The sequence below is a fragment of the Anneissia japonica genome, unplaced genomic scaffold (genome assembly GCF_011630105.1).
Source record: "Anneissia japonica isolate Jap-2015-1 unplaced genomic scaffold, ASM1163010v1 scaffold287834_len5846547_cov211, whole genome shotgun sequence".
Lineage (NCBI taxonomy): Eukaryota > Metazoa > Echinodermata > Crinoidea > Comatulida > Comatulidae > Anneissia > Anneissia japonica.
In genome coordinates, this window is record NW_022704992.1 from 4,271,453 (window position 1) to 4,285,123 (window position 13,671).

A 13,671-nucleotide genomic window follows, 5' to 3' on the forward strand; every position below is an offset into this window, starting at 1 on the left:
AGGTTCAATTTAGTGTACTGGGAGAACGTTCCTAATATTGAGTCCAAATGGTGTGGTGGTTTTAAGTAAAAGTTCCCAGTGATTCTCTTTATCTTTGCGATTTTTGTCGCTCCAATTGGCATTATGGTTGCAATATATATATATATATATATATATATATGAAGGTATGGATATGCTACAGGGCCCTTAGGGTCAAAAGCCAGATATGTGATTTCCAATCACTTTTAGACAAAATTTTGCATTAGTGCAAATAGAAATATGTATGTTCAAAACAATTTGAGGCCAAACTTAGGTCTCTATGACCAACAGTTATGCAGATATTGATATCCTGCAAGGTACCTATGGTCAAAAGTCATAAACTTCACTTCCAGTCACTTTAGGGCAAATGTTGCATTAGTGCAAATAGGAACGTGCATGTTCTGAACTATTTGAGGTCAAAATTAGGTCTCTCTGACCAACCGTCTTGGAGATATGAGTATGCTGGGTGTCTAGGGTCAAAGGCTAAAAATGCAATTTTCGGTCACTTTTGGGCAAAATGGTACATTAGAGCAAATAGAAACATGTATGTTCCAAACAACTTGAGACCAAAATCAAGTCTATGATTTTCCGTTGCCAAGATATATGGAACCAGTCTTTTAAAGGCGGCCATTTTTAATTCAAAATGGTGGCCATAGCAGGCGTCAGAAACTCGGCACAAAACATATTTTAAAATCTACACATATCAAAGATATTTTTTGCTTTGGTAATATAGTGCACAACTTGGCCAGTTTTTGGCCCTTAGCTGTTCTACTATGAGTATGAAGCACAAGTTATGCTTGGTAAAACATATTACATACTTTACTACTATGCAGACTAGCATGATTTGTGTAAAATAATTGGATATAAGTAAATGGAAAGGCTCATAACATTTATCCAAGTACGTAAAGAAACTGAATCCATCTAGAATGGCCAGTGCTGTCCAAAGAAATCATAGGCCATAGATCAATGATTATTACTATCATCATATTATATACTATCATACATTCTTACTTACTAATAAGGTAAGATAATCAGTGGGCTTCCAGCCATAGAAAGGCTCCAAACCTTGAGCAAGGTGAAGCCTAATACAAGATCTTACCTATTGGTTAACATCCTACCATCTGAACTTGTGGTAAACATGGCTGTATGGAGATGTCTTGGAAGAGCACCCTCAGCCAATGCAAGGTCTTGCATCTTGGCAGCAATTTCTGCATCCCCTTCCTAGAAAATAATTGCACCAAATATTTTAAACAAAAAAGTGAGAGTAGGAAAGGCAACAGTAAGAAGTTCAAGGATGATGGAAGAGTAGGCTGGTTTAGAAGCTGGTGACTATATACCATATGTTTCAAATATGTAGTCTGACACATCTGCATGTTCAAAGCTTCCCCTACCACAGAATGGTTCAGATGAGAATTCTATTTTTAAATTGACATGAAACAGACTTACCTCAATGATAGCTTTCATAACAAGGCCGGCTCCTTTTACCACAGTCATCGAAGGATGCTATTACAGATTCAAGATTATATTTAGTAATATTCTATTAACTATGAATTTATATAATAAGTTTGTATCAGAAAAAATAACAATATTGTACTATGATTTTTAGCAGATAAACAAATAATACAAAAAAATAATTCCCCTTGAATACTTCAAGTAAGCAACACATCATTCCTAATAAAAGAACAAAGTAAAAGTGTAGCTTACAAACATTAAAATTACATGGTCTTGTTAAACCTTGCTGTTTTTACATAGCTACAAAATAATTCCACCACTTAAGCCACATAATGAGAGCTGTGCATGCCATACACCATCAGATTTATATCTGTCAGACTTACAACCCTGTCCAGACTATCAAATTTGATTAGACAAAAACACTGACATCCCTAAATATGGTCATGATGACATCACATCATGAGTATATATAGGCACATCATGACTACATATATATGCATACCATAGATCTTTGTCAAAGGACATTTTATAGTGTGGACAGATAACAGATAATGTTTGATAATACTTTGATAATATGTGTTTGTTTGAATCTTATAGGTCATGCCTGAATTTCAATAGAATAGAAAGAATGACCTACGGCATTGTATCTAAGAGTGTTTAGGACTGTACTAAAAATAAGAACATGCTTCACTAACCTGGAAAAGCTTGTAGAGTACTCTTCCCTTTCCAGCAACCTGTTCCAGTAGCGAATCAAACAAGTTTCCATCAGTTGTCTCGCTATATGGCGCACAGAGTGCAAAGGTCAAGAAATCAAGCAGGGATGTGATCACTAGTGCTCCAGTACCACGAATCTAAGATATAATTGAGAATACTGGTTTTTTTTTGTATCAAATTATAATAACAATATCAACAACATTAACAAATAAAACAATAACTATTATATGAAGCATACTAAATATTCCTCACTGTGTTTCATAATATTTACATTACCACATTACCATCAACAGTAATTACAACTAGAAATTGCAAATTGCAAGTGAAGTGCTGCGAAGTACAACTGCATATAAATGTTCTTCGAACAAAATTATTTATGCGAGTCAAGTGAAAATAATGAATAATAAAAATATAACAAGTAATATGAGCACAATATAACAAATAATATGAGACACGACCCATTGTCTATATTAGAACACTTCTCATTGGGTAACAAAGTCGTAATTTTTCATTTTTGTCAAAAAGTGTCTATAGTGTGGTGAATTATGGTTTCGGTTTTTTTAAAATAAAGTTTCAAAAATTTCAATGTATGTAGAAAATGTAGTTGATTATCAAAGGTTACAATTTTTATTTTGAAGACTGCATGGTCTAGGAAATGTACATTTTTTTATGGGGCAAGTTTCCAAGGGCGGGTTTTCTAGGGGCGAGTTGACTGCCAAAGAGTGTTGCCAAAGTGCGAGCCAGCGTGTTATTTGATCACAAGTGCGAGACATATCACAAGTGTGAGCCAGCGAGCCATGACGTCACGACAATAGAGACGTTAGCGAGTTGTGTGAGGTATCGGCTGAGATTTGTGGAGTACAATTCAAAAAACAACTATAAGTTTAATAATGAATTATTGTGATGTTAAATAGACAATGTTAGCTATCAAAGAGCGACGTTGTTTTTCATTGGGACCTTCGCCCCTTCAAGGCTAGGCCTATACCATCCTAGCTAGTCTAGGCCTAGAGTAGGATAAGGCTGGCGAGACATTCGGACGTTGGTACGAGTAGGTTAGTCTACAAACGTCGCCTAAAGTAATTGATTTTACCCGGCAGAACGAAAGAAGGAAACTCCGCTTTTCAGTCGTCTTAGGTCCTTGTTTTTTTGACAAACAATGACCTTTCAGAGGTCAAATTGCTGTCAAGAATATAAATTGGCTGCTTCACAGCAATAAGCCAGTGTGTATTGCAGACTTCTACAGTCTTTATCATAATTACGAGAGAAAATTATGGGTGTATCTCTGTGCTGCTTACCACATGCGTTGTGAACAGATCAAGAAGGCTTTCTAGGAATTTTTTAGATGAAAGAAGTGAAGCTTTGTTTAGCTGTTCTTGTCTCAGATCATAATCATCATGCATAGGCTGTAAAAATATAATGAACATAACATAAACTTATTATATAAACCTATATATCATTATTATTATTTATTTTAAAAATTAATTTTAAAAATTGTCTATTTCACAAAATGAAAAGTAAAATACTTTTATTAAACACAGTAACTTCTATTCAGTTAACTGAAAAAGTACTGACTTTACTAGTGCCTCACAAAAAAGAAATGTAAATTTATTAACTTAACATTAAATAATGTACAGGAAATTAGGGTAAAACTACAATTAAATAGAACAAAAATCAGCATCAAAATAGTCATTGTTGATCAAATTTCTTAAAGTTCAATAACATGGTTTCATAACCTTTGAGAGTTTGATATACACTTCATTTTGAGAGTACATACATAAAATATATCAATTAATATTTTATTTCATTCACATTATTATTTATTAACTAGTTAATTAAATAATCATGATCTAGCATCTTGATTAATTAATGATTGACTGCTAATAGTTAATTACCTGCATGAGAGCAGACAGCATATCAATGGCAGCATGTGTGACACCATCGTCTTGTCGCTTTAGAGCTTTTACAACCTTAACACCAACTTTCTCACGAAATCTGTAAATCAAAATCAGAAAAAACTTTTTTTTAATGGAAGTTTCTTATAAATCAATATCGATTATCATCAGAAGTTCACTTTTTCAAAAAGTATTATTATTTAAATTATTTCTTATAAATAGAAAAATTATTAACAAAATACATAAAATTTCAATAATAATAATACTTAAAATACAGCATTTCAAAATAAAATATTTCAAACAGATTTTATTTTTCAAATATTCAACAATGACACTTTCTAAGTATGTACGTACTGGGTAATTTTCATTAATAACAAGAGTGATTCTCTGTATTTTTAAGTGCAAAATGCTAGGAGATCATCTCTATATTTTTTCTGATAAAACAAAGTTGAAAAGGCTTACTTTGGAATTTGTGTAAAAGCTCCAAAGCCAGCTTTAGAGGCTACTAGCCGCCGTAAAGCTTGAAACTGGCTCTCCAACTCTTCAGAAGGTATTATGTTCTGATCACCTATGTGAAGGAAAAAATATATAATTACCTCTATTGTGATCTTTAACTGAATTATTACATCCTCATTATAACGATCATGTTCATTAACTTATATTTGAATTTATTTGGCATTTTAAAAATAGTAAAATTTAATATAAGTCCAACAAAAAAAAAACTATACCTAACAATTAAAAATTTACTATACCTAACAATTACATATGTTATAAAAATTTAACTGTTAGTAGTAAAAATAGTTGATTGACATGCTCAGTTAAAAAGATAATAAAATGATTCTGTTTACTGACACAAGTTAACAACTTACAGTATACAAAACAACTTTATTGTAAGTTATTTATTGTATGTTATCTTGTATTTTATTATATATTATATGTGTATTTTTAATACATCCTGTAATGGGCGATACCACTGTTGGGTGTAATCGAAATAAAATAAGAAATAAAAATTTGAAAGTAAGTACCTTCACGTGCCAACAAAGCAAGTAATGCTACGTTGATCATTCTTTCCTTGTTATCTGTGAAGAATCCCTGTTGGGAAGAAGACAATTACTATATCAATTATTGTATTATTATTACTATGTTTCATCAGACTATTTTAAATAAACTCTTGACGTTTCACAGAATTTTAACCCACAACCCCATAATTGGAAGGCAAGCACTTTCACTAACCAACCACATAAGTTATTTAGTTTAAGATGTACACTTTATAGCCCACACAACGATTTCATAAAATATTTATTATTGATTTATCAATTAAAAGAATCAATAAACTTACATCCTGGGTAACGGCGTGGAGAAGACCGCTGTAAGAAACATTATTGTTGAAACGAACAACAGCATCAGCAAAGTTATTACCTAATATGTAAACATAATAATAATAATAGTCAGTTCTCGTTTACAGTCAATAGAAGATCAATTGATTGGTATTTTCGAATAGTCTACGCACACACCTGGTGGTTGAGCCAGAAATTTCAAGTGATGAGCTTCGACTTCCTCGTCAACTGGCACGTAGAATGGTGCATGGCGGACACCCCTATCTGAAAAAGTCATCTTTACGTGAGCATCGCGATTACCACTTGCACGGACACCATCAAGAACACTAGCTATCAGGTTGTCTCTGTTGGGTCAAAAAAAGTGAATCAATATTTTAAAATATAAAAAAAAAACAATCAATTAAAAAAAAGTGTTTTAAAATGTTTTCTCACAAATGTATGTAATAACTTTGAGCATGCTTCAAAATGTAAACATAGTATTCATATAACTTTCAATTGATAATTAATCATGCATTCGTATTTTTAACAGGGAACCATTTATGAAGTGCACCCTCTAGGGTGCAAATGCCAGTTATCGATGGCTACCATGCAAAACATCTGGTTACGGTTGCATACTGGGCTGTTTGGATAGTGTTCAATTTAAACAGGACAGAGCAAATGTTGTTTCACTCTTCATTGGCATCCAGTAAAACAGAGAATTGTATTCAAATTTGATTGTGTCTATACAAAGCACTGAAAAGATATATTTCTATAATTCCAAACTGAAGCATGTGACAGGACCTTCATTGTTTCAACATCATCAAACATTAAAATACGAAGATCTGGTTCTGGTAACATTTTCAGAAAACATGATTTGATTTTTTTATTCTTATTTCCATAAGTTCAAAGAGAACTGTATATTAGAAAAGATAACTAAAATACGAATAATTTAACAAAAGTTTCCAAAAGTCACTTTCCTATTAATATAATTATCAATTATAATAAACAACAATAATACTTTAGTAATAATAATTAAAAAAATTATACCTATCCGTTGATGAGAATTTCCGATTATAACCTTTGACGAACTCTACATAAAAAATCTGTGGGCTTTCTTTGCTACGTACCAATGCAAACACCTGTAAAGGAAATTAGTTATTTATGTATTATGCAAACAAAAAAGACTGAAAAACCTTCCATCCTTCCATTTAACTTTCCTATTAACTTCAACTTGGAAATTGAACTGGACTTTGCATCTTCTTTTTTTTTTGACCGCCCTTAAATACATTATTAAAAAACATGGTTAAAGCTAAATATTTTTTGCTTATGTTTATTAGCTGTTATAGTCAATTATTTTTTTTGCTAAAGAAAAAAATCATTCAATATGCGAAATATGATAAATTACGATTAAATTGTCATATAATTATAAACATATTGATTTTTCTCTGCACACAACAAATTACTTTTAGGTTGTCTGTGTTGAATATAAACTATATATACTTGACCTTTGTTTAACTACCTAAAAAAATAAAAATATTATTAGCATAATCCATTTTATAAATTCATGTCCTGAGGTCTTAGGTTTGTATCATATAGAAATTGTATCAAAAATCATATATTATTATTACTATTGATATTTTAACTTATTATTTATCTAAAAATATATTTATTTAATTTCATTCATTCTGAAATACTGTAGACAATAGATAATAGTAACAAAAATTGCCAAGTAGGACTAGAGTTATTCCCGTTTAATATAATCAGATAATAAAAACTTACATCGCATAAAGGCTTGGCAGAAACAGCATTGTACGTGGCTGGGTCACGCTCAACCAAACACGTTTCCGTCAGACAGAGGACTCTTCGCACTGGTTTAGGATGTCGGGGTGAAAATTTTTGGACATTGAACTCAGCTAAGGATGTCAGACTATTGTCATCACTGCAATGTAAATATAATAAATATTCAATAATTAAATAAATACATACATATAAAGTGAGACAGTATGAACTAAGTCTAAAGACGGACGCTGACTGCGTCATAAGATCATCGCACGACAAATCCAACTCCACTTCCTGTTAGTGCTACCACAATGCAACGCTTTCTGCTGATTGCCGGTGGTAGTCTGAAGGAATCGCCACTACAAACAATCTGCTGCGCGCGCATTGTGGTGTTGCATTCATCATAGAATCGTGTCGGCTGACGACCGGCTTTAGAATTAAGCCTAGTCAAATAACAAATATAAAAAATTGCTGACTGATCAACCCTAATTCTAAATACTGCTGTGACTGGGCAGCTCAACAATTCCAATCTTTGGCCTTTTCTTTGTTCTTTCAAGCCCCATAACATTTAGAGCACTATAACTTCAATTATTTTAAGTTATTATTATTATGTTATTGAGAACATTACTTATTTAAATTCATCCAAACAAGGCACTCCAGAATAAGGAGAGTAGTTAACAACTCCTTCCTCTGTTCTTCTCTTCAACACTCCTAATATAATTCTTCTAACACATCTTCCGATACCACTGAAACACATGTCAAAACGTCCTTTTTCTCACCTGTACTTTCCAAATCTGTTCAGTACAAACTGATCAAATGTAATAGGTTCTTTGCGAACTCGTAGCATGACGCCAATATAAATTCCAGCGCATTCCATCGCATATTTCAGTAGATCATCCCGCTGCTCTGATGCGAATAAATGCTGAAAGAAAAAAATGTTAAAAAATGGTAATAAACAATATTTCTATAATAGGATATTAAATTTAAATTTTGACAATCAACTTTTTGATATTAATCTCACATTGCATTTAAACTTAAGATTACAACATAGGACATTATTTTAATCGGAAAAAACTGCTGTACTGTACATGATAAAAACATCTATACAAAAAAAACTACAGTAACGTATTAGGTATGTTAAAAGGGATAGCCTATATTTTTAATAAGTTTAATTAGGTGATGTTTTATCTGTCATTATTCAAAATATCAGATTCAGATTCCTGAAAATTATACATTTCAAAAATATAATCAAAATAACTTTTGGATGCTAGAAATACTACTGTACTACACTAAGTAATAAGTACACTATTTACAATATTGTTAGAACTAAAGATAGAATGGAAATGAACTTACAAGTCGGCTAAATCCACCATAGATTATTGCAAAACCGCCTGGATATCCACTTACCTGGGAAAAATAATTGAAATATAACCAAAATAATGTAAAAGAAAACAACCATTCTACTTTATGACGCCAACAAAATGGGTCATAGGGTCAAATCATATAGGCAACAACTCATTTTTCTCAAAATATTATCAACAATTTTTGTGACCAAAAATACATTATATAAATTTATTGTATTTTTTATATACGATATCATATATATTAATTGTATATTATATTGAAACAGCATTCAACAGGTAATAATATTAGAGTGCAGTACTCACATTAGTAAAGCCTTCAATGTCTTTGTAGTAGTACGTTGTGAGGACTTTATTTGTTGTTGGACAAATTTGATCGATACCACAATCGTTAACATCCAGGATGACAGGAATTCGGTTCTCACTCCAGTGATGTTTGTAGCAATTAAAACGCTGGAATAAAAACAGACCATGCAAGTTAAATCTGACTCTATACTTGAAACTATATCTTAAGAAGTTGATGTCAGTGGAAAAAAATAATCGAATAATAATCGAGGTTTACAGTTTTCATAAAGCCATTCTCTTGCTTGAGTTTTAATGGTGGTGGCTGCACCTGCCTTCTACTATTTTGTTCACAATTGTAGCATATGGTTTGTACAATTTTTATGAATAAATAATAATTTATAATCAAACCAACGTGTCTCCTATGCATCTCACCCCATAACAGTACTGTATGTCTCACTATTTAAGTGTTTCATTGTGGTTTTCTTTTTTGTAAATTAATATAAAAAATGTTTGACATTACTGTAAAAAGATAATGATGATAATTATGATGATGATGATGATAATACAAACTGATTGTGATATATTATGATATAAATGATGAAGATAATATAAATGAACGATGATGATAATTATGATGAAGGATAAGAATGATAATGATGATGATAATTATGATGAAGGATAAGGATGATATTGATAATGATGATACTGATGGTAATGATATTAAATGAAGATGATGGTGACAAAGATGATGGTGATGATACAGATTGATGGTGATTGATTATGATATAAATGATGAAGATGATATAAATTATGAATGATGATAATTATGATAAAGGATAAAGGATGATAATGATAATGATGATACTGATGATCATGAAGTTAATGATGGTTATGAAGATGATGGTGATAAAGATGATGGTGGTGATGATGATGAGGAGGATGATCAGGGAAAAGATGAGCATTCACGAAATAGACTGCTGACTACATGGTCTGATTAATCAAAATTCCATCAGCAGTCACTTGGATCACTCAATGTAGGTTGTTGTTATTCATATAAAAATAGGTGCAGAGAAATTATGCACTACAAATTTCCACTAATATAACACACAGCATAATATTATCTGAGCATTAACGTTATAATACAGTGTGTAGGTTTAATGATCTAAATGCGACTACAGTACACATTATAAAATAAATTATTAGCAATAATGAGGTGATTATGTTTACTTTTTAACTGAAAGAAAACAATTATGATGTACCCAATTTCACTTAAGGTTAGAATTTCAATTTCATTTTGTGTAAATAACAAGTCAGAGTAAAACTTGTTATTTTGTGTAAATAACAAGTTTTACTCTGACTGTACAAATAGACAATAGGATGTTTAACCTTTGACTTGGACTTGTAACCACTAAATTGATCCTTGAATTTCTGGAAATGAAGTAGGAAATGTTAATTAGTTTATTAGTAATTGTCACATGCAGCACAAAACAAAATTTAAGGATGTACTGACTATGAATAAAAACTTGTAAAAAAAAAAAAAAAAAGATAGTTTTTTTTTTTTAATTTTCAAAAATGTCCTAAACTTGTGCGACATCAACTTTTTAAAATCTGTGCTTTTCCATTTAAAGCAGTATAAGTATACAATAGAGAGAAATAATTTATGATTAGGATTCACATAAAAAAAATAATATCTGCAGATTTTGTAACATGTAATGACGACATATTAAAAATCTGGGTTTGATAAAAGTGTAAACAGGTGTAGAAAGGAACATGTTCTTCCTACCCTATGACATCTGATGCCCCATTCCACCCTACCCTGCCCTGTAAATCATGAATCTGGCCAGTAATGATAATTACCAAAGCTTCTGTAATGAGATCAGCACGGTGTTCGGTGGAAAAACGCATAGATTCATTCTTTTTCCCGCGTCTGAATAAAATTACAAATTCATTGGTAGTTGGTGCTTTCACATTTGGGCCAATGCTCACAAACTCTTCATACATCCACTGAAAAGGAAAAAATGTGATAACACTATAAATAACAAATATGACAATTATAGCAACTGTAAATTTTTATCTAGAGAAGGTGGTGAACAATGATGGTAGAGATGTTAAGTTCCAATTACTTACATGATTTGTGTTTTCTAAATTTCCAGGGTTGTACGTAGTCACACCTTTGGTCCCAACAGCAAAAATCCTTTTGTATCTAAAAATCAAGGCCAACAACAATTACTCATTCATCCGTTTATCTATCTATTTATCCATCCATCATTCATCTATCCACTCATCAATCCATCCATCAATCAATCAAAAACTCCATCAACCAATCAATCCATCAACCAATCAATCAATCCATTAATCCATCAATCTATCTATCCAACAATAAATTTATCAATCAATCAATCCATCAATCAATCAATCCATCATTCAATCAATCCATCAATCAATTAATAATCCATCCATCAATATATCCATCAACCTATCCATCAATCAATCAATCAATCAATCCATATCAATTCATTCATTCAGTAATCAATAAAACAATTCATCTGTCTGTCCATCCATCAATCCATCCATCCATCAATCAAATAAATCAATCCATTAATCATTCAATTCATCCTTCAATCAATCTATCAATCAATCAATCCATCAATCAATCAATTCCCATCAACCAATTCATCATTAACCAATCCATCAATCTATCCATTTATCAAGTTATTCAGCTATGATTCAACCAATGTAATCATCCATCAATGAGACCTTATTAAAATGAAAATAATTAAAAAAAATAAAAATGAAATAACAGCGCTATTATAACATGATATAAAAACTGTTATATAAAAATGTATATTTGTAGTACTGTACAGTACTTACTTGCCCCTCCAAGAGTGTTTTGTGGTGAAGTAGCTTGCAAAGTCTACATTGCCCTTCTTTGGCAACGTCTTACTTTCAGACATCTTGATAACAATGGTTCACTCTTCACAGTAACATTAGTAAAGATTCTATTTACAAAAAAAAAAAAAATTATAGTGGCAGTTAGTATTATTAGACTGGCCCCTTGTATCTAGTTCCTAGATATACACTGAGATTTTTATATCCAAAAAATACTGTTGTTAGACTAGTGTAATTTGGCCTCCCCAGACAGCAGGGGAAAAAGTGGGAGAAGCCACTTCTGCTAGGTCTTGGCCTAACCCCAGAAATGGGAAACACAGACACTAAAATGAAATAATGATGATAATCTTATTATATTCAGCTGTATGTGATGATACCAATAGAGAAAGAGAATCTGCACGGAAACTGGCCTCTTATTTCCAATGTTTCTAAATATTTTTATTTATTTATTTGTTGATTCTTTCTGATGACTGGAATTCAGAGTTGTATTTATGGGGGGGGGGCTTGGAGGGCGCTCACCTCTCACACAAAAAAGCTTGCACCGCCCAGGCCACCCCACCACACCCCCTGGAAATTCACTCAGCCAAAACAATTACAATTAGTTAGTTAAAATCAACTCATTTCACATTTTTGCCAGCTAGCATCCCTGAATGAATCCTCAAGACCCCCACATTAACCCTTCTAGGCCAGTCCCCAATCCATATAAACTCCCCCACCCATCTCAATACTTGACTCCTAACCTAATTATGGGAATTAATGGGAATGCATTTTCGGTACTTCATTCATGTTTTGGTCATATTTTTATTATAATTACAACAAAATTATTTTTTTTAAATAATTATAAAAGTACTGTACCTAGAACAAAATACAATAGGAGAAAAAATATTAAAATGGGAACTAGCCTAGGCCTAGATTCCGTGGTATATAAATAAAACGCCGGTGATCTATAATAAGCCAATGTAGGCCTAGGCTAGGCCTTTAATCACTCCGGCAAAACGCCTACAGAAATCCTGCTAAGGGTAGGGAATTGACTAGCCTAAGACCGGTAGGTCGGCTAGACGGTGACCTGGTCTGTGCCTAGGCTTATGCAAAAAAGACTTACGGTTTAATGAACAAAACTAAAATATACCGTTATGTGAATTGCAAACACGACTAAATTTACAGGTTATTGTCTTACCAATTTCATAGACCTAAATATTGACTGGAAATACAATTTTAGTAGGAGTATCTTTCTGATCTCGTGACTATACGATCGTCGCCATTTTCACATGAACTACGTACTGTAGACTCACCATCGATCACGATCGTTGTCGACAAAAACTATACAAAAATAGACAATCTCTGTGTGCGCTCGAGTTGAAAGGAACCCGGAAGCTGTAAGTACGTGGCTCCACTCGGTATCCACCGGGAGTCATAGGCCTACATTAAAATAGTTCTATATTTATATAAAAATAGATAATACTACCTAAATTCGATTTTCATTTTTTTTAAATTATGAAACCTAACAATATTACTTAGATCTAGTTATGGCATAGTATTCAGGAGTGTCCCATACATAAGAGCATTCTTCAACTGGGAGGATTAATAAGGTCCGGTCCCTGTACCCTCACTGTAAAATTTCCTTTCTTACCCCACCACCCCCCACCCCCAACCCTACCCTATATTTGGAATCAATGGTGTCGATCTGTATACTCTATTATATAGAAATATTTAAAAAAACAAAGTGTAAATATGGCATGGCAGACAACTTATCTTTACCATTATCTATATCCATTCCTATATATTAAAATAACAAAACTTTTCACATCATCGCACGCTCATTGTAAACGACCACCAGAAAGTTTGAAGTAGCTAGATCCATGAGAAAAGCATATTTTCCCTTGTGAAAATGACAAAAAATCATTTAAAAAAATGTTCAACTCGCTCTGCAGTAACATACAACTTGAGCAAGAATATTGGATTTTA

The 13,671-nt window shown here is 32.3% G+C and overlaps 1 protein-coding gene across 3 annotated transcripts in view; it reads right to left on the reverse strand.

The window, feature by feature from the left end:
• LOC117104847 (dnaJ homolog subfamily C member 13-like) overlaps positions 1-13,019 on the reverse strand; it is a 39,339-nt gene extending 26,320 nt beyond the window's left edge. For all 3 annotated transcript variants that reach the window (XM_033245691.1, XM_033245692.1, XM_033245690.1), the window contains exons 1-19: positions 12,884-13,019; positions 11,689-11,816; positions 10,945-11,020; positions 10,675-10,821; positions 10,204-10,245; positions 8,839-8,985; positions 8,525-8,578; positions 7,951-8,093; positions 7,172-7,331; positions 6,440-6,531; positions 5,591-5,757; positions 5,416-5,495; positions 5,102-5,168; positions 4,539-4,644; positions 4,077-4,176; positions 3,480-3,587; positions 2,166-2,321; positions 1,465-1,521; positions 1,118-1,239 (exon numbers count right to left, since the gene is read on the reverse strand). In XM_033245691.1, the coding sequence (XP_033101582.1) occupies positions 1,118-1,239; positions 1,465-1,521; positions 2,166-2,321; positions 3,480-3,587; positions 4,077-4,176; positions 4,539-4,644; positions 5,102-5,168; positions 5,416-5,495; positions 5,591-5,757; positions 6,440-6,531; positions 7,172-7,331; positions 7,951-8,093; positions 8,525-8,578; positions 8,839-8,985; positions 10,204-10,245; positions 10,675-10,821; positions 10,945-11,020; positions 11,689-11,771 (1,907 nt within the window). In that variant the 5' untranslated portion in view covers positions 11,772-11,816; positions 12,884-13,019. The remainder of the gene's footprint in view (positions 1-1,117; positions 1,240-1,464; positions 1,522-2,165; positions 2,322-3,479; positions 3,588-4,076; positions 4,177-4,538; positions 4,645-5,101; positions 5,169-5,415; positions 5,496-5,590; positions 5,758-6,439; positions 6,532-7,171; positions 7,332-7,950; positions 8,094-8,524; positions 8,579-8,838; positions 8,986-10,203; positions 10,246-10,674; positions 10,822-10,944; positions 11,021-11,688; positions 11,817-12,883) is intronic.
• Positions 13,020-13,671: the final 652 nt, after the last annotated feature.